Source organism: Rhea pennata, chromosome 1 (genome assembly GCF_028389875.1).
Source record: "Rhea pennata isolate bPtePen1 chromosome 1, bPtePen1.pri, whole genome shotgun sequence".
In the NCBI taxonomy this organism is placed as follows: Eukaryota; Metazoa; Chordata; class Aves; order Rheiformes; family Rheidae; genus Rhea; species Rhea pennata.
In genome coordinates, this window is record NC_084663.1 from 50,271,780 (window position 1) to 50,295,183 (window position 23,404).

General features: G+C 36.1%; 1 protein-coding gene across 9 annotated transcripts in view; it reads left to right on the forward strand.

Annotated features, from left to right (window-relative positions):
- The window catches only part of VEZT (vezatin, adherens junctions transmembrane protein), a 65,463-nt gene extending 43,214 nt beyond the window's left edge, over window positions 1-22,249 (forward strand). For 5 of the 9 annotated variants that reach the window (XM_062585447.1, XM_062585467.1, XM_062585485.1 and 2 more), the window contains 6 exons: window positions 5,267-5,414; window positions 8,616-8,947; window positions 9,776-9,969; window positions 15,294-15,394; window positions 16,611-16,818; window positions 21,103-22,249. In XM_062585447.1, the coding sequence (XP_062441431.1) occupies window positions 5,267-5,414; window positions 8,616-8,947; window positions 9,776-9,969; window positions 15,294-15,394; window positions 16,611-16,818; window positions 21,103-21,683 (1,564 nt within the window). In that variant the 3' untranslated portion in view covers window positions 21,684-22,249. Of the gene's footprint in view, window positions 1-5,266; window positions 5,415-8,615; window positions 8,948-9,775; window positions 9,970-15,293; window positions 15,395-16,610; window positions 16,819-19,883; window positions 20,273-20,299; window positions 21,000-21,102 lie in introns of those variants that run through there. The other 4 variants (XM_062585512.1, XM_062585520.1, XM_062585456.1 and 1 more) reach the window with 3 other exon arrangements.
- Window positions 22,250-23,404: the final 1,155 nt, after the last annotated feature.

The window sequence follows — 23,404 nt, forward strand, 5'->3', positions numbered from 1 at the left end:
ATATCATGAATGCCTGAAAATTCAACAGATACCATGTTTATCATACGGGCACCGATGTCAAGCAGTACATTTCAAACAGATTCCACTGCCTTGTGCAATTAGATATTACTGTTATGGTGGGGAGACCAGAGATTCCTTCACGTCAAAAGCACTCCCAGCTGCCAGTTATGACAACTTTAAACTCTTGTCCATCATCAGACTGTTAGCACAAACTGGCCTACACATGGAGAAGAAGGAATTGGGGAGATTTAATAAAGAAGTAAGATGATAAATTAAAGGAAAAGAACTTTGATCAAATGTCTGGAAATGAGATCCCAATTATGAATTTAATTTACAATTACTTTTACAGTTCTTTTTGAAAAGCTCTGATTTTACAAAGTCAGAACATACTGCACTATTAATGATTTACACCAGCCATAGCAAAATAAGATTCTTTTATCAGAGGAAAAAAATATTAGACAGACATTTTAAATATTCAACATTTGGAACAATATTACAAAATGACATTGAAAAAAAGACTCTCTTTCCTGGATAGTCAAAATACGGTTTCAAGAAATGATTTTTATTATACCACATATTGTTTGTACCTTTGTAACAAACCAGTTCTATCTCTGTATTTAGACAAGTGGAAAAACTGAATTATTTCTACTTGAAACATCTTTCAATAGGAATTTAATATGTGAAATGCCAGCTAGTCTGGAGGAGAGCAAATCTTGAATCTTCACAGCTAATACACAAAATACTAAAGCTTTAGTTCCAGTTTAATTGATGACTGATCGTTCTTTTGAGTCATTTTTCTCTTTTTAAAGAATAAGAAATCAGTAATTTCTTAGGAATGCAAACATCTAAATAGGATATAAAATGTCAGAGTGAATCATGTGGGATGAGAAACAACATGTTGAAACTCTGTCAGTTGATTGGGCATAGCACTTACAGTGTGAGAATCAAAGATTATGAAATTGAACTGGATCTTTACATGATACAACTTCTCATAACTTCATTTCCTTCCACGGTGCGGTATTTGTTGACATCATTGAATGATACGATCCATGATGCTTTCTTCTGCCGTGCCAATCTTCTAATGCCATTGTCTGCTTTTCTTTTCCTGAGAGTCTGACGTTGAAATAAGATATTTCATCAAATCAGGAAAGCTTTGAGCCATGCAGTGTGCATTTCATGTAAACTTTTATATATAAGTGGGAAATAAACTCATTTGGCATTTCCTCATTTGGCAGTATTCAGTTGATGGTATTATATGAGCTAAATACTTGTCATTCACTTCAGTGGTGAGCCTTTGGCTCTAGGGATCATTTTTTTTTGTGTGATATCCTGTTATCAAAATCAAGTCTTAGTCTGTGACTAGGTCTCCTAAGTGGTACAGTAGTACAAAAGGATGATAATGTGAAATATACCCTGATACTGTGGAATGTGTCCTGAAATATGCCTTCATCTTCTTGTTTCTTATAATGAACTTTACAATTTAGAATTGAGATGTGTGATATAGTGAAGATGATTATTACGGTAAGGCTATAGTGAACAGGTCTTGAGCTGAGACATGCCTATTATTACATGTAAGAGTTAAATTAATATAAAAAATTGTATTCAATTCACTAATGCAGTAAAAGGTGTACTTACATTTAAGGTAAGATTTCATGCAGAAGGTTCTTATATATTCATAATCTCGTAAAAATATCTGTAGCTGAAATGGTTTTCAAATTTGCTATGTCAGAATATCCCTTTTTAAATTAATTTGCAGCAAGATCAGTTCACTATTTATGGCTTAATATGACATGATATTTTTTTTTCCTTGAAAGTATGTATTTATACATGCTTAACAAAGTAACTAAGCAGCCTTCTTTAGGAACTATTTTCTAAGACATCTTGAACGTGCATGAGGTTAAGTCAAAAGATGTTCATAAATAAGCAAAATCTATTTCAAAACGGCAATCTTTTACATGGGGACATGCTTTCAAAGAGCAAAGTGCTGGTGCCGATTTGTATACATGGGTGCATTAGTATTTTTGTTTTGTACAGGTAAATAAGATCAGCCTCCAGCTAGAGATTAGGTATTCACTGTACAGATATTTTATTTGGGGTTTGTAGAGGTTGTTATTAAGCAGCTTTGTCTTCTCTTGTTCCCAACTGGTAATGAATGTGAGTTAAATGGATGAATAAAGCGTTTTCACAAAGAGATAGAAAAATTTAAGTAATGTAAGTTCTACTTTCACTTAACAAATGTAAATACAAATAGAAGAGTTACAATAGAGGAGGGCAAGATAGGAGATGCAGGAGACCACTGGGAATCCCTAGCTGATACATAGCCTTGATAAGTGGCTCATTTGGCCAAACGACCCATTTAAGAGGTGCCCCACTGCCTGAGAGGTTTTATGTTGAAAATCTGGAGCTACAGTCAGTTCTTTACACAGTCTTAATGTTAATGTTCCCTGCAGTTGTTGTTTTTTAGCTTGTCTTAGAAATCCACATATATTGAAATTGCAATTTAAGATGTGCATGCTATTGGAGACTTCTTGTTGCAGGGAAGGATTAACAAGAAGAATAATTAGTCTTTTAGATAACTGGTGCTAAAGCATTTTGTCCTGACTTTTATCTCTGAAGGAGGTATAAATCATCCTCATCCCATGTGCTCCATCTGCTGGGCATTTTGTCAGGTTAACTTTGAATAGCTGCCCCAGTTGACGCCAAGTTTGTGCAAGCTAGTATTGATGGCCACAACACATTGTATTCCTGGGTCATTTGCCTAGGAGGGTTTTGTCTACACTCACGCTTCTGAAGTACACTTAATAGCCTTCTTTCTTTCTAGACTTTGAGGACAAATTACAGAGAGCTTCATTTCTTTGTTTAGAGGCCGGATATGTAGCATTGATTTTTCCTCGGCTGCAAAAATTTTATTTCATACAGAATTCTTCTGCTGAAGTGGTAAAATTCTTTTGGAGTAAATTACCATTATCTTCTCAATCCTATGAAAATTTAGCAGGTGGAAAATCTAGGAGTAAAAGGGGGTATAACTTGTAGCTTCCCCAAAAAACAGATTAGACAGAAACAAGTACTACTTTTTTTTTTTTTTTATGTGATCCCAGAGATGAGAGCATTGAGTTTGTAAAATCAAAGTATAAAGGAAAGGATCATAGTTTAAATTAAGGCCTTATTTTCATGAATGTTTTGCAAATATTTACTTTCGCAAAGCAAAGATATACTTATGACACTAGTTGCTGTTTTAAAGAAAATATGCTATTTTGTGACTAGATATTCATTCAAACCATACAGAAATCTTGAACTAGTCTTCCTTCACATTCCCCAGCATGAGGCTAGCCGAAAATTAGTGCTATTTTGAAATAATTGCTGTCTAGTGTATGATTTTTTTTTCTGTCTTCTGGTGTCTGAGTCATATGGTACTTGCTTCCTGCTTTTTAAGCATCTCACCACAGTTCTGAGGATTGGAAATGTGCATTTTAAAAACAATAAATTCTCACTTGAGTGTCATGGTTCTAGCATCTGAAGAAAATTACTAACTATTGAAAGAATTGACAGCTAAAAATTGTGAGAGAGAGCTGAGCTAGCACAGGAGGTTTTTTTCCATTTTCATAATTAAGTGTGCTGAATGATGTTGGTAGATAGAAGTTCACTGCTATTCCTGCCAAAATTATTATGGTGGTTTTAAAACTATGTAATCAATAAAATTGCAGATCCAGAGAAGTGTTAAATCTTTAAGTAGTACATGATGGAGAGGAAAAAAAAAAGGTAAGATGTTCATAATGCCGAGTGCCTTGTTGAATTAACCTGCTGTTGAGTTGATTAACCTGCTTATCTGGCAGCAGCAGGAGTTTGGAAATATTTTGTCCTACTGTGTAGTTTGTAATGTTCTTCATAGTCTTGGTAGTTCCTTGTAAATGAGCACGAGTCAGCTTTTGAGCTGGTCACTCCCTTCAGGATGTGGAATTGTGCTAAGATGTTTCTAAAGTAAGTCACAGATGACTTGCAAGTGCAAAGCATTGCTGCATAGCAATAGCTTTGATCAGTTGGAATCTCTTCCTATATGCTCAGTTTCATCATTTTTGAAAGGTTCAAATACTTACTTGACTGGTGATGTGCATTGAAGCCAGATGCACTTTTTTTATGTTATAGCTTTCATCTTCTGAACAGGAGCTTGCTGTGTTGCATTTGGTCATGCAGAGTGGGAAACACTAATTGCTATTCAGACATAGTAACCAGCTTATCCTGAAATCACTATAAAGTTCACAAAAACTGAGCTAATGATAATTAATGCTAATAGAAAGTTTACTTCAGTAATCTTTGAAACAGCCAGTCTCTAAGACCTTCATGTTTGCAAGTGTTTTCCTCATGTACTTACATTTTTTTGTGTGATCTATGGGATTATTTCAATATTCCTTCTGAGATTATTCAGAAGAACATCATTCAGTATATGAATCAGAATTTGCAGGATCAGGGCCTAAATTGTGCTGTTAACTGAGCTAGTTTGTGAATTAGGTAAAGGAGCACAGTGCATCACAGCCACATTTCCTTTGGTTTTCTTGACTAACTACTCAAGAACATGTCTATGCCACCACAGAAGAAATAGGAAAGCAGTAAGAACATTAGCACAGTTATCTTCACAAAATATGTTACAGATAGTTAAGTTTTGACTGTATGAAACCTTAGTGTATGTGATATTACATCTTTGAGAAACTTTGGTTTTGGGTTAACAGTATGACAATTAGGGAGCATCTGCTACATTTCAATACCTAGAACGTCAAAGAACATTTTCTTAAATGTCTCTGGGCAGTCCTCACTCTGCAAAACTCACAGGGAAGTCTCACAGTCCTAATCTGGGACTATTATGTAGGCTACCTTTGAAACTTAAAATTGCACAAGTGCTATTCTCCTCTTATTTCTGATTTCCTTTTTGGAGACTGACATGAGCTGCTTCTTGGGAATTTACTATTTAAGGATAAGATTATTTCCTCACTTGAAAGAAATGTAGAGACTTTTATTAATTTATTTTACTTTGTTTATTTTTAGATAGTGGTATTTAGACATAGATGTTATGTTAATGTCTAATTTTTCTTTAGGCATTTAAAACCTGTGCTATGAATCAGGATTGCAAAATGTTCCGTTAAACTAGATTTGGGTGAATTGTACGTGCTTTCATACAAACTGCTAGAAATAAGAAACTCTCTTAGGTATTTTTGCCTGTTCTGTGTGCTTATTGCAAATGTTGCTTTGTTAACCCCCTTAACTCTGACTAAACCTACCCTCTAAACTCCGAGAGCGACAATGTGACCAACTACATCTGTGTAGTCCCTTTTAAGGAGCTGGGTCTGGGGCTGAGTGAAGAGCAGGTGTCTGAAGAGGAGGCGCACAATCTCACAGATGGCTTCAGCTTGCCTGCACTCAAGGTAATCTCTCCTAGAAGGACAAATGCATCCGTGAAAGCTCATCATGAAAATCTATTTAGTTGTCATAAGGCTCTGCTGCTTCGGATAGTTGGCACCTTTTTTCCACCCTAAGATTTTGTTGTTGTTGTTGAGTTTGTTTGTTTATTTATTTGCTTCCTACGTACTGGTGTGCAGTAACAGATTGAACTGAAGGAGAGTTATAAGTGGTCTCATATCGTGTTTTTTTACATTTTCTAGCATATCGGTGATTTCTTTTTGCATGTTATTGAAGAGTAGTTAGTTGTTCAGTACAACATTAGGATCTTTTCTGTAAATCACTTAAGTTCAAATCAGTTTTTTATAATCAGCTGGATCAGTGTCCTCCCTAAATGCGATTTTCTTCTCTGACTGTTGTTCAACAATCTGTTGTTCTCTGATTTTACTTGCTCCCAGCAGAATTAACTCATCTCTTTTTAGCTAATCTCTTCACTTCAATGAAAAGGGAGACATCCAAAGATGTAAATTAGTTGTAATTGCAAGTGTAACAGCTGCATTTAGTTACACTGAAGAGTAGAAATCATAAACCTAGATTCCCTGCTGCCAGGAACCAGAGTAGTTCTTTGATCTTTGAAAAACACTTAAATGGGCAGAATGGCAATCATATGTGACCTTTTCGTCATCTTATTTAAGGATGTTAAATATTTCTAATTTGCTTGAGTACATGTTTGCTATTGAAAACAATATCTAATTTGATCAAATGCAGATCCCTTTACATTCTAGCGGTTCTCTACCTAGGCAGTTCCCTTTTAACATTTTTCTTTTTGATGGAAATTTCCATTATTATGTGACTTCTCTATTTTATGGACTCTTGTTGCATTTTATTCACTTAATTCCTAGACCTTGACCTATTTTGTTCTGGCAGTAACTGTTACTAGTAGTAGCAGTAGCTAAGCTTTGAGGCTTTAGTCAAATTAGTTGTAAGCTAGGAGCTTCATCAGATGTAACCTTTAGGGATTTTTTTCTTGCCATTAATAAACTGAAGTTCTAATTACAGCCATGCAAGCCCAGTTATTGATCTACTTCTCTTTAAACACAGGAAGCCAGTCAGTTGCCCAGGCTTGTAAACTAAGTCTTTGTTTACCTACAGTTTGCACTGCTTTAGCTGAATTTAGCTTTCGAGCTATTTTAAACTGGTTGGATTGCTTTCTGGGTGCAGTTAAACCCAGACTAGCAAATCTCAGTTTACCTGGCAGCAGTGAAGTAGGCTGGATGTGTTGTCGTTGAATCATGCTCAATTAACATAAACCAATCCTAAGCAGATCCATACTTAGATAGCAAAACTGGGTGTATTTAGATAACCTTGTGACGTGTTTGTGTCATGAGCTCTGAATTTATGCATAGTCCTCTACATTTTTTTGCATTTCTTTTTCTTTGAGAAAACTTGCTGTTATATTAAAATACAGGCAGAATACAGCCTGTAGGTTAGTATTTTAATTTTCGTTCAAGCCATATGACAGATATGTTGCATTTAGCTTGTGCATGTTGGCTAACTTGTGCTCAGATGAGACTGCTTTAAAGGGTATAAATTTTTCACTTTAAATATTAATTCAAACTGAGGAGACCTGGTTGGATGTTTTGGATGAAGTTGAATGCCAGTAAAACTTCATCAAAAGTTGTTATTGACAAAAAAAAAGCTGTTTGCATCTCTATATACATTTGCAATTCCTTTTCTCTCATCCTCATGCCTTTTTTTTTAAATAGCTTTTGGATTATTATTTTCAGCTCCTCAAAATTGTCTGCTTTTGTGTCCTACCGTTTGGGTGTCGCCACTTCTGCTTTATGTCTGGAGGGAAGGGACTGGTCTTCTTTTATGTTTATTATCATCTGAGTTCTGACTTTATTCAGAGTAGCACTCCTTCTTCAGGGATGCTTAGGTGATTGCTGCCTACTTGTTTGTGCTTTTTTTTTTCTTTACTTGTCTTACTATTTTTTTTTTAGCACCCAGCCAGATCAATCTTGCATGTTTGTCCCTGTGTTCTGTTCAGATCATATTTTTCACACTGTTTTTTTTTCTTTCTTTTGGAATGATCTGTCAGTTCATATCCAGGTAATTTTGGTTTATCCTGCGGTATATCTGACCATATCTATCTGAAAGCATTTACTTTTTATGTTACTGTTGTATTTTGCTCTTGATCATTAACAGATTGAAAAAAGTGTTACTTGTCCATAGTAGTACAAGTGCAAAGATGTAAATACCTAGTGAAAAATCATATAAATCCAAAATCTCAGAACAAGCAAATTGTTGCTACTCTTTTGTAGTTGAGGGAGAAAAAAAAAAAAGACATGGTAATTACCTGTCTTCCTTGGTCTTTAATGCTTGGGAACAGATTTCAGGCTACACCTCTTGTTTACTTAAATCTTGTCCCTTTTAATAGGGTCTGATGTTGCAGAGAAAAGTATCATAACCTTTGCTTTTCATTTTAGAGATACAAGATGTTACTACTCTGTCATGCTCTAAATAGCTAGGTCTTATGGTGTCATCAGAACAAACTTTGTTGACAGTAAGACAACCAGTCTTATTTTCATATTTCAAGTGAAGTGGAAGTTCTTGAAAATTCACAGTGGTGGCTTTCCTTGTTCCCAGACTTACTGACCTCATTTGTACCATATATAACATTGTAAAGTGATTCATTTCTTATAAGCCTTTCCCTCCTTCATGGCATTGGGGAAATTTCTCACTTTGGCTGAAAAAAAAAAGAAAGCGAGCAGCTCAGATTTCTTCAATTGTGAAGTGTTTTTGTTCAAGACTGTGTGGTGCAATGCAGTAGTTAGCAAGTAGATCATAGAAATGATAACTTGAAGTTATAAAGCAAAAAAATGCCTTCGCTGCCACTGGAATTTTGGTATCCCTTTATGAGCTATAGAGTATTTGGAGATCATAATAAATAACGAGGTTGCCTGATAAGAATATGAAATGTTAGGCCTTTGAGAACCTTTAGAGCATAATTGCATATAAGATACTTCATAGCTATACAGTCGTCTAAGGCTCATGAGATTTGAACTCGTGTGGCTATCCTTCAAAAATATTCAGCAGATTTTCTATATTTCTCGGAATTTCTGTGGTTGTTTGGGGAATGGTTTTGCTTTATACATCTGTATACATTTATTTTAGAGGTTGGCTACATTCCCAGGTGCAAGAGCTAACCTTACTGTGTTTTGTAGGTTTTGTTTCAGCTCTGGGTAGGCCAGAGCTCAGAATTCTTCAGGAGACTGGTACTACTGCTCTCTCCAGCCAATGCATCTCCTAAGCCTTTGATTTCCCCAGAACGTTTGCCTCATCATATCTTGTCTGATGTGACTCAAGGCCTACCTCATACACATGCTGCCTGCTTAGAGGATCTTAAGCGAAGCTATGAGTTTTATCGGTACTTTGAAACTCAGCATCAGTCGGGTTTTGAGCGGACAACCAGAACAAAACAGAAGTCAAAAGAGCTGAACAGTCTCCACACAGCAGTTCGCAGTTTGCAGCTTCATCTCAAGGCACTGCTGAATGAGTAAGTTTACACATGAATTAAGAGAACATGCCTTTGGGAAGAAGGGTTCAGACTGAAGCTCTTTGGGTTGTCAGTTTATATCCCAGATTAAAAACAAGAACAATGAAGATGTATAGTCATGGCAAGTACTTCATGCCTGTTCTGTTTCATAATTGATTTTAGTGAAGGTGTCTTTTTCCAAAGTATTAGCACTACTTTAAAAGATGTTATTTGGCATTAGAAGTCTCTCAACAGTTCTTAAAAGATTGTTTTTCACCATCCATGTTCTGGTACTTTTCCAATTGCTGTCTGAACTTTCAGCTATGGCAGCTAGACATATCTTCTCATAGTCTGAAGTCAAAGTGCCTTGATCCAGTGTGGAATCTAATATTATTTCTTTGTTATTCTTTAAAGATCTGGCAAAAGTTTCAACAAAGCCATGCATAAAAATCTCTCCTCTCTTTAATCAGTCCTTTGAAAAATACAAAAACATACTTATCTTTCATTGATTTTCAACATACCAAGCACTTTCTAAAAAAAGTTCAGCTCATAGTAACTACCTAGCAAATATTTTTAAAGATTTGTCAATGCCTTGGTGAAAAAGTTGAAACTATCTTACTCCTTTAATCTTAAATTTAAAGATTACTATAACGAATGTGGGTGAGTGGCATATCTCCATTTGGAAGAAGTGGTCTTATTTTAAAATTTTAGGACAGCTTTGAGGTTTTGGCTAAACTAGTTCATGAGAATTTGGAGAAAATAACAGGAAGTTAATGAAATGAAACTTGAAGAAATGGTGAAGTCAAATATTCATCGATATTTTATTTTGTTTCTCTCTTCATCGCTCAGGGTAATAATTCTTGAGGATGAACTTGAAAAACTTATTAGCACTAAGGAGACACATGATTTAACAACAGAAGCCCATCAGGTTCTGGAACAAAAATTAATGTTTATTCAGCCTCATATCCAGGCAAGCAACAGCTGCTGGGAAGAAGCCATTTCTCAGGTGGAAAAAATGAGTCGAAGAAACCCAGATAAGAAAGGTAAATATGAAAGGTTAATTTTTCAGCTAATGGAATATGCTTGGATGCTATCCATGGAGATGGAATGGTCAAACAGATCAAAGACTGTTCAGCGTAGGTATTTCAGCTGGAGAAGGTCTTATAACCATACACTTTGAAAAAATGATGTGCACATGTCAAACTCATTTCATCACGAGCACCCTGAAACTTTTGTTTCCCTAAAAAATTGTAAATGTATTAACACAATTTGTTAGACACTTGGATTCAGATTATTACATTATCAGGTATAAACCAATAGTGGCTTTTTTGTCTTTGACTGGTAGATGACGTGTGAAGGTATAGGATTTCTGTGAATCAACCCTGAGATATTTTTCTTTGCCTCTTTAGAATTTCATTTAAATGCATAAAAATTACTTGGGTAATTGAAACAACAATGACATTGTCATGCAACTTTCTTGACAATGACATTTCTTGAATTCTTTATAGAAGATATATTTAGCATGTAATACCTGTTACAGCATGAGAAAGGAAGAGGTTCTTCTGTGTGCTGAAAAGTCACACTGAGCAGCGCATCCCAAAGTTTTGCCTTGTGTCCCTCTACCCAGTGACCTGTACTGTCCATGCCGTTCTTCTGAATCACAATTACCTGAGGTAGCTGAAGTAGCTTAGGCTGCTATGGAGCTGAAAGCATAAAGCTGAACAAATAATTTCTAACTTTTCTTCTTTCCAGGAGCTTTTGTACTGCTGTAGGAAGGTGCAACCCAGAGTCTGGTTAATGCTGGTAACAGGGACTGTGCAATAGGAAAGTTTTGATATGGGGTATCAACAAGTTATATATAGAAATCCAAATTCTTAATATGCTAGGCTCCTAATGAGGGAGTGGGGAGGAGGCTCTACAGCAGATAGATTTTGCTGTAGGCAAAGAGATATCCAGGCTGACTTTGTTCATGCTTGCTTCAGATCTGGGAGCATTGGAGAATCTAATAAAAGCATTGAGCTGATTTTACAGCTCATTTTGGCATTGGTTATACAGGTCCAGGCACTGTATAACCAAGTTTGTGCGATTGTCCGGTAGTCTAGTCTTACTAATTCTCTGCCAGTCCTACATAAAAGTACCTATCAGAATATTGGTCGTAGTTCGGTAACACCTGTCTGTACTATCCTGTTACGTTTTATTGATGCTGTGTACAGCCAGCAGTGCCACTGATCTTTTATTTTTTCCTTTTCTTAAATGTTATTTCTAGGCTGCATGCCATAGTGGTTTTAGGCATTTTAGTTTTATTTTTACTTTGTATATAAATTTCACAGCAGACACTTTTCTTATAACTTACTTCCTTTTAAAATTCAATACAAAAATAGATTGGTGTATGATCTAGAGGGGAAGGATTGTGCAGGAAATAAATAATATTCCTTCTCCAATTTCAGTATTGTCTCATGACTTTGCTGGAAATGTGCTGGGTTTGTATCTCTATTTTGCAACAAGTTTACTGATTTAGTTCATAGGAGCTACTTTTAGATTATGTCAGTCACTGAAAACTGTTTTTATCTGACTATATCTGACTTTCGTGATGAATTTCTACTCAGTTCAGTTGGTGAATTGATCTTACAAAACTGTGCATCAAAACAAATTTAACTCTTCCACTGTCTTCTTACACACCTGAACAGCTGGTCTGTCAGTCATGACACTGTGAATTACTTCATTAAATGTCAGTGTTTTTTCTGAATTTTCAATGCCTCCTGAAAGTTCTTCACAAGAAGATACCTTTGTGCTGAAATAATATAAAAACTGAGTACATCTTTCTTTTTTCTTTATGCACCATTATCTAATACCAAATGAACTATCTGAAAAAAGCTGTAGTGAGAACCCTATGGTAATAGAAAACTGTGTCAAAGAGAATGCCTAGTGCTTCTTCAACAATATGTGTTTAGTTCAGCTAACTGTAGTAGGGCTGTGGGAATACCGTTTTCAACATCAGTTTTGAACAGTGTTGAAGAGGGAGCTATTTTTGGTGGTTTATATCCAGTCTTTGAGAGGAAATATTTAACTACTTAGAAGTTGAACATATTTATAAAATATTTGCAGCAGAATCTCATAGTTGTGCTCGGTATTTAAATAAAGTAAGCCTTTTTTGTTTCTTCATCTATAAATGGAAAATATATCCACTACTTAAATTTACTGTTTCCTTGGGTTTGGTTCTTACCTTTTCTATCTATTGAGCAAAAATGTAGTTATGCTTGCCGTTCTTGTCCCTACTGCTTTCAGCGTGTGAAAATTTGGTTCCATGAGAAGGAGGCAAGAGCTCACCAGCTGTAACAGCAACAGTCCCTTGTTGCTCCATGGAGTGGGGTAAATGGAGAACTTACTACTCTCTACAGAGTAGTGGAGTTGGCAACCATTAAAGACTTGTGATGAACTATGGGTTATTTTAGGTAGCTGCCTATCACTTATTTTTAAAGCAGTTTTACGTATTTTTAAGTGTTTTCTATGTAAACAGATGGATCTCCTTTAGCAAGCATTTCACACGCTAAATCATTCTGTGTCAAAGCAGGTTTTCTACAGCTACATTTAATAGTTATCCTGTCAAACTTTGTCTCATCAAAGATTTTAAATTTAATTGATTGAACAGTACTTCTCTCATACCGTTCCATCAATTTCATGGATGGTGATACTAGCATACCTTATAGTACATGGTTACTCTGATGAATATCCTTTGGCTTCTCCTCTATTTACAGGAGTTGATGCATTCCTAGAGCCAGTACTGCTAGTCACTTGTCCCATCAGATACGTAGCCGATCCTAAGAGGAAGTGATATTTTATCACCTTCAGGGAGATTCAGATCTATTTAAATGTGTTGTGTATCCATAGATTTATGGATACACATTGATCTTTATTCACTTCAAACGTGTGTTGATTCTAGACTTTCAGCCAGCTTCTCTTTACACTTTCACCTATTTTCTTTGCTGGTAAAATTGATCTACCACTTGAGGCCTCAACAATTTAAGCATATAGTAATCTGCTGCTGCTTTTACAGAAGAATACTTTATAGAAGAATACTTTTTTACAGAAGAATATTTTTATGGCTAGTTACAGTACTGTTTTAACTATCTTTTGAAATAATATTCCTCAAACTGTTTAAATTGCATCCCCTTTTCCTTTTAAATTGTCTCTACCTTTGCAGATGCATACATTTCTTTTCAATATTTATAGAAACAAGGTACTGTGTACTCTGCTGCAAACTCCTGCATGTTGCAATGATTTGATCCACCAGAGAGGAACTAAAGCAACAGCAGTTTTAGTTAAGCACTGTAAATTCATGAACTGGAAGCATATCCTTAGCAATGTTATAATCCCAGATTGATGACAAATAAAGTAGCCTGTACATATTAGAACTGCTATTTTACTCTTCTGTTTTGGGTAGGCAACTTTTCATTGGTAACTTTAATTTTATTCTTCCAAATTTATCTTTATACATTCAGGGGCTTACTATTATTATTAATTATTATCAAAATGTTTTTTATCTCAGGGCAGATTTATGCCATTTACAAGGGATTCTTATCTCATGTCAGGTTTCCACTTCAATTTTCACTACAAGCTTCACCTTTCTTTTAAACCATCAAGTTGCATATAGATACTTCTGGAATATCCAATCCTTAGCACAGCCCAAGCAACTAGAGTATTATATACTTCCTTTGTTTATGAAAGCAGGAAACTGAGCACCATTGGAGTCATTATTAATGTAAACTGACTACTTTCAAATTACCATCCCTGAAGTCTTCTGTGTATCGACTGGAAATGGAAAATATGAGTGAGATTTGGGGAGGTAATACAGTATGTGTCCCATGTGCCATTTTTGAGCAAGTGCTGTATACCTCTTCTTGGAAGCATCTCTTCAGAGATATTTTACAGCATTTTGAAGCATCTATTCCAGCCCTTTAACTATCATTACCAGCAGAAGGTTGTTTCTGATATTGAATATTAATATCTCCTACCACAATCTAAAAACATTTCTTTTGATCTTCCCACAGTGGACATTCTATTTCCTCTTTATAGCACTCTCTTTTACACTTCTGAAAATAGCTAATATATTTCTTTCTATCTTTTCTGCATAACCACATATCCCTCAAATCTTCTGTGAAAGTTACACTTTTTAAAATTCTCTGATAATTTTTACTGTTCTTCTCTGAACTCCCTCTAGTTGGTCCACAACATTATTGAATTGAGAAGCCGCAGACTGATTCCAAGGCCTTATCGGCACCAAACAGAGTGCAAATGAAATTTCATGTGTCTTACGGTCTGTGCTATTGTTTATATGTGTATTTACTTCAGCCTTTTGATCACAGCAGGATATTGTTGGCTAGGTCTCTCAGATCTTTTTCTACAGTTTTGATGTCCAGTCAGTCATCACATATTTGTGCATTCGACTGTTCCAAAGTACAGAACTTTGCAGCTGTTGTCACTGAATTGCTGTATCTAAAATCCCATTTTTCATGGACTCTCTATCTGATTTTTCCAGTATTTTTTTGCATTCTAAATCTGCCTTTTGGTATCTTTGCAGATTATCCAAATGTCAGCAGATTTAATGAGCTTAAACATTTTTCTTTCACCCATTGAGAATATTGAAGCATATCAGACTGGCGACAAATCCTCACTGAATATGTTGTTTCTGTCTGAGAGTGGTAACCATGCCCTGGTTTTCCAAGAGCATTCTGTCTAACTATTAGCAACTTCTCCTGGCCATTTTGCTTATGAGCAGGTCACGACACAGTGTCAAAAGCCATACTGAAAACAAGATGCAGGATATCTTTGGCTTCTTCCTATTCATAAGACCTGTCAGAAAAGGAAATTAGAATGGTTTGACATCTTTTATTCTCAACAAATCTACATTAGCTGTCTTTTATCTCCCTACTGTCTTCCAAATGGATATACATTTTGTTTGATTTCTTCCAGAATTTTCTAATGAATGGAAGCTGATTGATCTGTAATTTCCCATCTCTTATTTTATTTCACATTATAAACTTGGGCACCAAGTCTCTTTTCTGATTTACAGAATTTTCCTCTCCTCTTCAGGTTTCCAAAGCCTATAAAGATTTTGAGATCTGTTAGTTAAAGTATTCCAAGGTAAGTTTCATCAGATTCAACTTAAACTTAGCTATTTTGATATAAGTATTCTCTAATATGGTGTTTAAGCGTATTCTAACATGCCTTTACACCATTTTTTCATATGTGCCAATCTTGCCTGATGAAAATGTGTAGACTCTGCCTGAATGAGTCAACTATACCACAAAATCTTTCTTTCTTTTCCTTTTTTTTTTTCAATTCCTTTCTTTCTTTCTTTCCCATGAAGGCAAACTTGAAGCTTCCTGTGACAACCTACTGCATACTACAGTACCTTTAATACAGCCTACCCTACACATTGAAGACAAAGATCCAATCCCTGAAGAGCAGGTAAAAAGAAAAAGGAACACTTAATAAATGGATCTTTTTTTCTGTATCCATTTTTTTTGAGTTGCTTGTGCAGTGACCTTCTTTGTCTTGACAAAACAGATAAAGTAGGTAACCAATGCCATTTCATATGTGGACTTACGGAAAATTTTGATGTATTTTCTCTCTATTGTTCCATAGAAAGAGGTTCCTCATGGTAGAACAAAGAGCAATAGCATTTGCTTATTCACATATAACATTGGGAAAAAAATGAGAAAAAAAGAGGCAGAAACACAAGTCAAAGTAATATAGGAAAAAAATTCAATTGCTAACAGGCTGTATATAAAGTTGAGTCTATCTTGTATTTTATTAGACCAGCTGCTGCAGATTCAAAAGGGACACGTTTCTAGACAAACTAGCCTGTCTTCAGTTTGTATAATTTCTGCATTTTTAGATACCTAAAACAGACTAAACACTTTTGTGTAGTTTCCTCACTCTAAGGGAACTCTTGCAATGGTTGGCCCAGTCTTGAAGAGAGGCTGGCTTCTGCCCCAGAACCAAACAGCAGATACATCCTGAAGGCAGATTGGCCACTCTTGCTCTCTTCTGTCCCTCCCTCGCTTTCTCCTAGTGTTACCTCCCACCCCACACACATTCTCTCTCCCATTAGATTCTTTTCCATATCAGAATAATAAAGTGAATAATTTTATCAGCTGTCTGTCATAATATAAACATGACTTAGGATTTTTCATGTTTGTAAGTCAATGTAGTAAAAATTGGAGGAGGAGTTCACTATTTTCAACATATTCTTGATAAGAATTGATGTAAGTTAAATTAGCAGGATGCCTGATTGCGTAAGAATTGCTTATGGTGTGAATTAAAAAAAAAAAGAAAGAAAACCACATTGGCACTACTTATTGCTATCAGTAATTACGGAGCAAGGGACTCCCATTTCCAAGGTATATACTTTATGAAACTTGTGTATTTATATGAAAATAAATCTTGGGTGACCACAGTTATGTTAACTTAGAGTAAATGGACTTGCTCCAAAATTATACAAGCATAACTTAGAATAGTGTCAGATCCACTAGCTTTGCTCAAACAAGGGCTCAATCTCTTATGGTAGTTGGCTTGTTTTGAGATCACTTGATCACACATCAGCTTGTAGGAGAGTCTATGCTGAAGGCGAACATCAAAAACAGTTTTTATCCTTTCTTTCATTCTTTCTTTCTTTCTTTAGGAATTAGAAGCATATGTTGATGATTCAGATATGGACAATGAATACAAAAGGGAAGATTTTTACTGCTTTTCCCAGGAAGAGAGAGAGAGACAAAAACGGGAAAGAGAGGAATCCAAGAGAGTATTACAGGAATTGAAATCTGTATTGGGATTTAAAGCCTCAGAAGCAGAAAGACAGAAATGGAAACAGCTGCTATTCAGTGACCATGGTAAGCACTGCTTTGAAAAATTATTTTCTTTCTAAGGGTAGGTATCTGTTTACCATCAACTTCTGACTATTAGAATACTAATAGTACTCAGCTATAGTAGTGTCTTTGATAGAGCTTTGTGGCCCTTGTTTACTCTTCCATCTGTTTGGAATTACGTTTTAACAATCATTTGACTATATATTGAAAAGAACTCTATGAAATAGGAATTTGGCTCCAAACAAAATAGTGAGCTAAAATATTAAGTACACAAGCTATTAAGCACAGCATTCAGAGAACGGTGAGGCAATAAACTATACTAACTAAGCTGACTTTCTCTTTGCTCTGCAGTAAATATGAATTTTAATGAGAGTGCATTACTAAATTACTTTTCAGAGTTCAAAGTAATCATCAGAATTTATCCTAGATTATTAAAAATGTATAGGTTAAAGTGAACAGGTAGACTTTGAAATATTAAAGGCCCATAAAAAACTAAAAGAAGTTTTTGTTTCCATGAAAGAGTGAGTATGCAGAATATAGTTTCCAAAAAAACTGTCAAGAAGAATTCTTTGGAACTAGCTTATACTCACTCTGATGAGGACTGCTGGGTAGCTCCATCCACTTGCACTTAGAGGCAGGAATATGCGATTTTCTCTTGCCTCAACAAGGTAGTTGGTCTCAGTTCCAGCAATAACACTGGTTACAGCTTGATTGCTTTCACTGCTTGAGCTGTTTGATTTATTCCCTTTACAGTTGGGAGTAGTATATTTTTTTCATTTTTCCCCCTTTTCCCCATTTCTACCCCTATCTGTTAAAGAAGGGTTAGGAAGAGCCCTCTGAATTTTTTTCTTGTCCTGCATTAAGAAAAACAGCCCTCATCTGGGAGCATATCCAAGGATTCAACCGGGCAAGTTTTTGCCAGGAGGGATGATGGTGGATTGCATCCTTCTACAATTTAGTGGGAACACACAGTAACAAATCATATGTGTTTATGAGATTGTTTTGTTCTAAATCAAAACTACAGAATATCTGTGCTTCACATCTTTCTTTTTTATGTCCATTCAGCTACAACTGTGGTAGAAGAAATCTCTTGGCAATTGATGTTGAATTCTCTCCTAGTTGAGTTAAAAAAGCGAAGACAACAGATTGCATCAGATTGTACTCAAGCGCAGGATTTTCTTATTACCTTTCTGGTATTAGATGAGACACCACAATGCCTCACATAAATCTCTTTAAGTCTCTCTTTCCTCTCGGTTGAAGGTAGAAGGAAGAAATCCTACCTTCGGTACAAGTCTTGACGTCTTAGATGTAGTGATTGTTTCAAGAAAGAAATGTTGTCAGGAGAGCTTGCATAGAATATTTCCTTATCTAAGTTAGAAGATATCTGTCTGAATGAGTGTATCCTCAGGCCATTTCTGGCCATAGCTTTCTTGAATTAATGGACTAGCTTAACTGAACAGCTCTAACCTTGAAAAGAGTCAGCTGACTCTTCTAATATGCAGTAATCTACTGCTAACCTGGAGTCCTTCATGACTGGCATTGGTTCCTTTCCTTTTCATATTCAGATAGAACATTCCTTTCCATCTTCTACAAAAGTGGAAAATATGACTAGGGTTTGTGAAAGCAATCCATATTGTCTCCTTTTGGTTCAGGGACAGTGTGTATCTAATCTGCTATCCATATCAGTCTTTCAGACACAACATCTATTGTTTTTGAGGAATTTCTTTGTTATTTCTTCAGGAAAAAACACAAGTCAGTTAAATATGACTTAATGAACCCTGACATATTGCTACAGCAGACTTTATTTATCTGTGCATGACAATCATTCCTTTAAGAAATCTTTTAGTGAGTTGTGCTTTTCACATTTGTGGCTGGCATTATTTTGAAGATTTAAAACCAAAAGTGTTCATATTCTTGCCTGCATTGGTCCGAGCCAAAGGATAGTTGTGATATGGCATTTCTCCATTGCCCTTTACAAATGCAGATTTGTAATCCCTGGGGTCCAGACTGATTCAGAAATCTGCATATGAATTTATATTCTAGTCTCTTGCTTCCCCAAATAGAAAAATTACCTTTGTCTGGGGCTTACATAAGCAGATAAACTATTAATTTAGCATTGCTGAGCTCTCTGAAACTCCCTTCAACCACGTAGAGAAGTTTCTTAGACTTCTTCATGTTTATCTTGGCTATTACCTCAGTGAGATGTGTTCAACCTCTTACAGCAGTGCCTTGCAAAGAACATGTAACTTATTTCCAGATAATCTATGCTTCATTATGGCCCCCAAAATTCCACTTTATTCTCCAATCCAGATCAGCCTGGAAACAGTTTTTTTCTTCTTCTATTCTAAATCAGCTTTGATTTTTATATGACCTCTTCAGTCCTGCTTTTGCTGGATGACTGTATTACAGAAATCATGTGTTCTCCTAGCAAGATGTTCTGCTTTGTTAGGGATTTGGTTAATTGACTGAGGAGTTGTAGAGGGTTTCTACACAAGAGGTCACCTCCAAAAAGCTGATATGTCTAAACAAGGCAGCATGGTGTCATCTGGAGATGATAGATCGGATTCCAGAAAATAATCCACCATCTTAGCAGAGTATCAAACTGAAGGATATGTGCCCAGGCCCAGCAACATGGGAATACTGCTTATAGTGTGGGCAGTAGGTAGTTTATTGGACTGTAGGTGTGCTTGGTTTTGGTCCTTTGGCATCTTGTTGAGCCAGTAAACTGAAAGGGCTTTTGAAAAGGTTTGAAAATTTGTTGGTGGCCTGGTTTTCATTAATCAAACATTATAAAGCCACTTTTTTCTGGTGCAAAATCCCTTCTAGCCTCTCCCCTTCCCCCCCCCCCCCCCAAAAAAAAAAAAAAAAAAAAAAAAAAGTTAGTTTTGTCAGTAGTTGTACTGTTCCCAGCTGTTTCCCCCTCTCCCTTGTTGTCTATACAACAGTTCTTCTACAACCATTTCCTATTTCTTCCAGTACTGGGAAGGGTATACTCTGAGAAATGGTTAATTCCACCTTATTTATTTACTAATCATCTCAGTAAGTTGGCCAGTTACCAGTATGAAGTATCTCTCTATTTACCTTTCTAGAATTTTTGGCTTTGGAAGTGTTCTTTGGAGGAAGCAGGCAACAAAGGTGGCTCCTAAATGATAAGATAAGCCTGCATATTCCTGCCTCTTCAAGCAAATGCACAGAAATGAGCAGCAGGGGCGGGTTCAAGCTAAGAAAGAGCTGCTACGCTAACAATTGAGATAAGTCTGGTGCAGTGCTCCTTCAGTGTATGATGTTTTAAAACAAACACTGCAATACAAATCCTAAGCCACGGTTTTCAGTGTGCCAACGAAGGTAATTAGCAATGTGACAGCCATAATGATGCGCCTGCCTTCACCTAGCTAAAATAACTAATACTGAAATAGGATGCAATGGAAAAATCCTAATACCATAAAGTTTGTTTCCAGTGAAAAGTTTGTGTATTTCCCAGAGTTATTTTCATCTCTGCTTACAGGGATAAAGTCAGAATGGAATTAGAAAGGGAAATGCCACTTGGGAATCTGCTGTTGCCGCTCTCATTTATGTTCGTGCTGCTACTCTAATGGAGCTACTGCAGTTTAGGGAATCTGTTACTTGGAAATGGACCCCATATCGTTTTGTTAAAAAGAAAGACGTCTGTTCTTCAAGAAGTGATTGTACCATGTTATACTAACCCTTAACACTGGGAGGAGAGACTTCCTGGCAAGCATCCCGTTGCTGGCAATGGGACTCGCTGCTGCTACTAACTTCAAGAGAGTCTAAATTAAACCACACTTTATTTGCGAGGACACCTTACCAGACTGTATGAATACATGTTGTGTTTACATGTTGTGATGTATGAGTTCAGATATTGCATATAAGGACTTTCTCATGTACCAGTTGTCTTTATCGGATTAGGAAAACTGTTATTTAAAAGGAAGGCAGTTCAAATCTGTATTCAGTGTAGCAGTTTTACTTGTTTTTTACTTTAACGTTGAGTGCATCATCTGTGTTTGATACTATTTTGAACATCACGAATGTCATGTCCTCTTTTTACATCATAAATTTTAAGGAATAGTTCAGACAAGTAGCTGTCACCCTCCATCTTCAGCTTCCTGGTTAGAAAACACTGATTTATTTTAGGAGGTTTTTTTTTGACTGTGCTTTTTTGTTATTGTTTTATTTTTTTAATCCATTTTGACACATCTTTTACAATGCTCCATCTTTTAAGACACAAATAAATTAATTGTATATAGCAGCTTACTTTTTGTTATCATTTCATTTTTTCCCCTTTCTAAGCTGCAGTGAAATCCTTGTCACCTGTAGAACCACTGAAGCTACTAAATAATTTGGAATCACCAATGAATTCAGTTACAGCAAATCAGGACTGTAGCCAAAGTTGTGATAAATCTGAAGAAAGAGACTCTAATCTAAGAGTGAATGCTGCTGATAAAAGCAGGACAGAATATTTGTATGAAGATCCTGAGATGGAGGAAGACAAAGATAATACTACTGATGAAGGTACTTCTACAGAGGCCGAAAAAAGAATGTATTATCAGTGTGAAGGGGAAGGAGAAGAACTTGAGCCGAGTGATGTGGATGGAGTAGAGGTTTCACAGCCGGCGTTTCAGGATGCACTGCATTCAAAAATCAAGCATAGGCTGGCTCAACTCCATATATCAACAGATTTTAACTTCACATCTGGTTTGGCTGCACAAGTTGCTGCCAGATCTCTTACTTTTACTACAATACAAGAACAGACTTTTGGAGATGATGAGGATGAGGAGGAAGAAGAGAAGATTCAAGAGAATGAAAATCTTATAGAAGAACATGGGAATGAAGATACAGGCTCTGAAAGTGAAGAAAAAGTACAGGTCTGACCTGAACTTTGTTAAGCCAGCTGCAGGTGATTTTGACAGAAATAGCTAAGGTGGGAGTTTGAAGACAAAACTACTGAATGGAAAAATGGAGACCTAAATGTAATACGTCTTGTTCCCTAAGTATGATACACTAAATAGGACTTCTAAGTATATTGAGAATTTGCAGGTAAGAGGAATTTAGGTTGCATCCAAAAAATTGTTGGCTGTTGCCTCTTGAAGTCCTTAGTGGTGGTTTTGGAATTTACGTTCATGTTTTCTGCTTTATTTATTTATATTATAATGTTCTTTTTGTTCTAAAAATAAGGAAAAAAAAGTATTGAATTTCAACAGACTCTGTTTTTTGCTTTCTGACTCTGTTGTTGTGGTTTCAATGTTAGTTACAACAAAAAAAGTCAGGACATTTATTTTGGAAGGCCTGTTCCCTGTGATTTTCCGCTACCACTTTTGTTTCACTTCCTGTGTCTGCAGTGTGGTGGTTAAGCCACTGTAGGCATTTGTGATTCTGTAGCCAGTGATGCTCCCAACTAAAATGTAGAATTTTAAATAAAAACACGGAAGAGCTAGTATTTCATGTGTCCTGGGATATGGGGCTGAAATAGTACAAAGTTAGTCGTGCTTCCTGTTAAGGTTTGTTTAGAATTTTATGAAGGGTTAATAAATGATTTCAAGATGTTATAATTCATGTTAGAGAAATACGCTATGTTAGGGCTACAAACATGTCAGTAGAAAGTAGTATAGATGGCTAAAAGCTATCTGTTCGATTGTTGATGGATGAGAATTTGATAGCTATTAAAATGGCTATTAATTATTTGTTAACCTTTTGTAAATTGAACCTTAAGATATTTGATTTATATTATTTGTACAGGGCTACAGTTTGTTCATTGTACACTTATTTTTATGTCCTAAAGTAATTTTCTTAAAGCTAAGTTAATTTGTCTTACAACATGCAGTATTTTGTTTAAATAACATACTTGCTTTTCCCTAATGTTCTTTCAGTTTTCCTTAGATCACAGCTATAAACCATGTGACTAAGAGTCCATGAGAGAACAAGAATCATTTATTTTCTAAGATGTATCTTGTAACCTAGTTGACACCCAAGTCTGGATGTTTGCTATGAGATTGTGTGTTTTGTTTTTTGTTTTTTCTTTCTCTGTAGCAGTGGTATGAGGAGCAGCAAACTCTGGTATGGCAGAGGGTCACCTCACAGAGGAGCTGATCAATAGTTTTGATGCCTTTTGCCCTCTGATACCTAGTGAGGAAAAGGCTCCTCATCTCTGATGGTGAGAGAGCACCTCTGCATGGAATATTCTGCTTGGACCTGGATAAATTTCCAGCCAGAAATTGCTTCACCCATTACTTAGGTCATTGCCTCTTTGAACCCAATGATTCTTTAGAATAAAGGGTGTGGAGATGCAAGTGGTTCAGAGCAGTACCTTTCCTGGGATGCTGTTGTGGGAAGTAGGGAAGCTGACGAAGGTCAGCAGGTTGAGGTGGAAGCCTTGACCACATGTCAGAAAACAAATGCTTTCCTTCAGCTTCCCTCTTCTCTAGTAGTAGTTTCATAGGAACACTGTGAGCATAAATATATGGCTTTCTTCACAAACCCTAACTGGGTAAAGAACTTACAGAGAAGGGAACATGTGACTCATTATTATTTTCGTAATGTAATGCCTGTCTTCTCCCTCACAGACAGCTTTTGGTAAGAGAATGTTTTGACATGC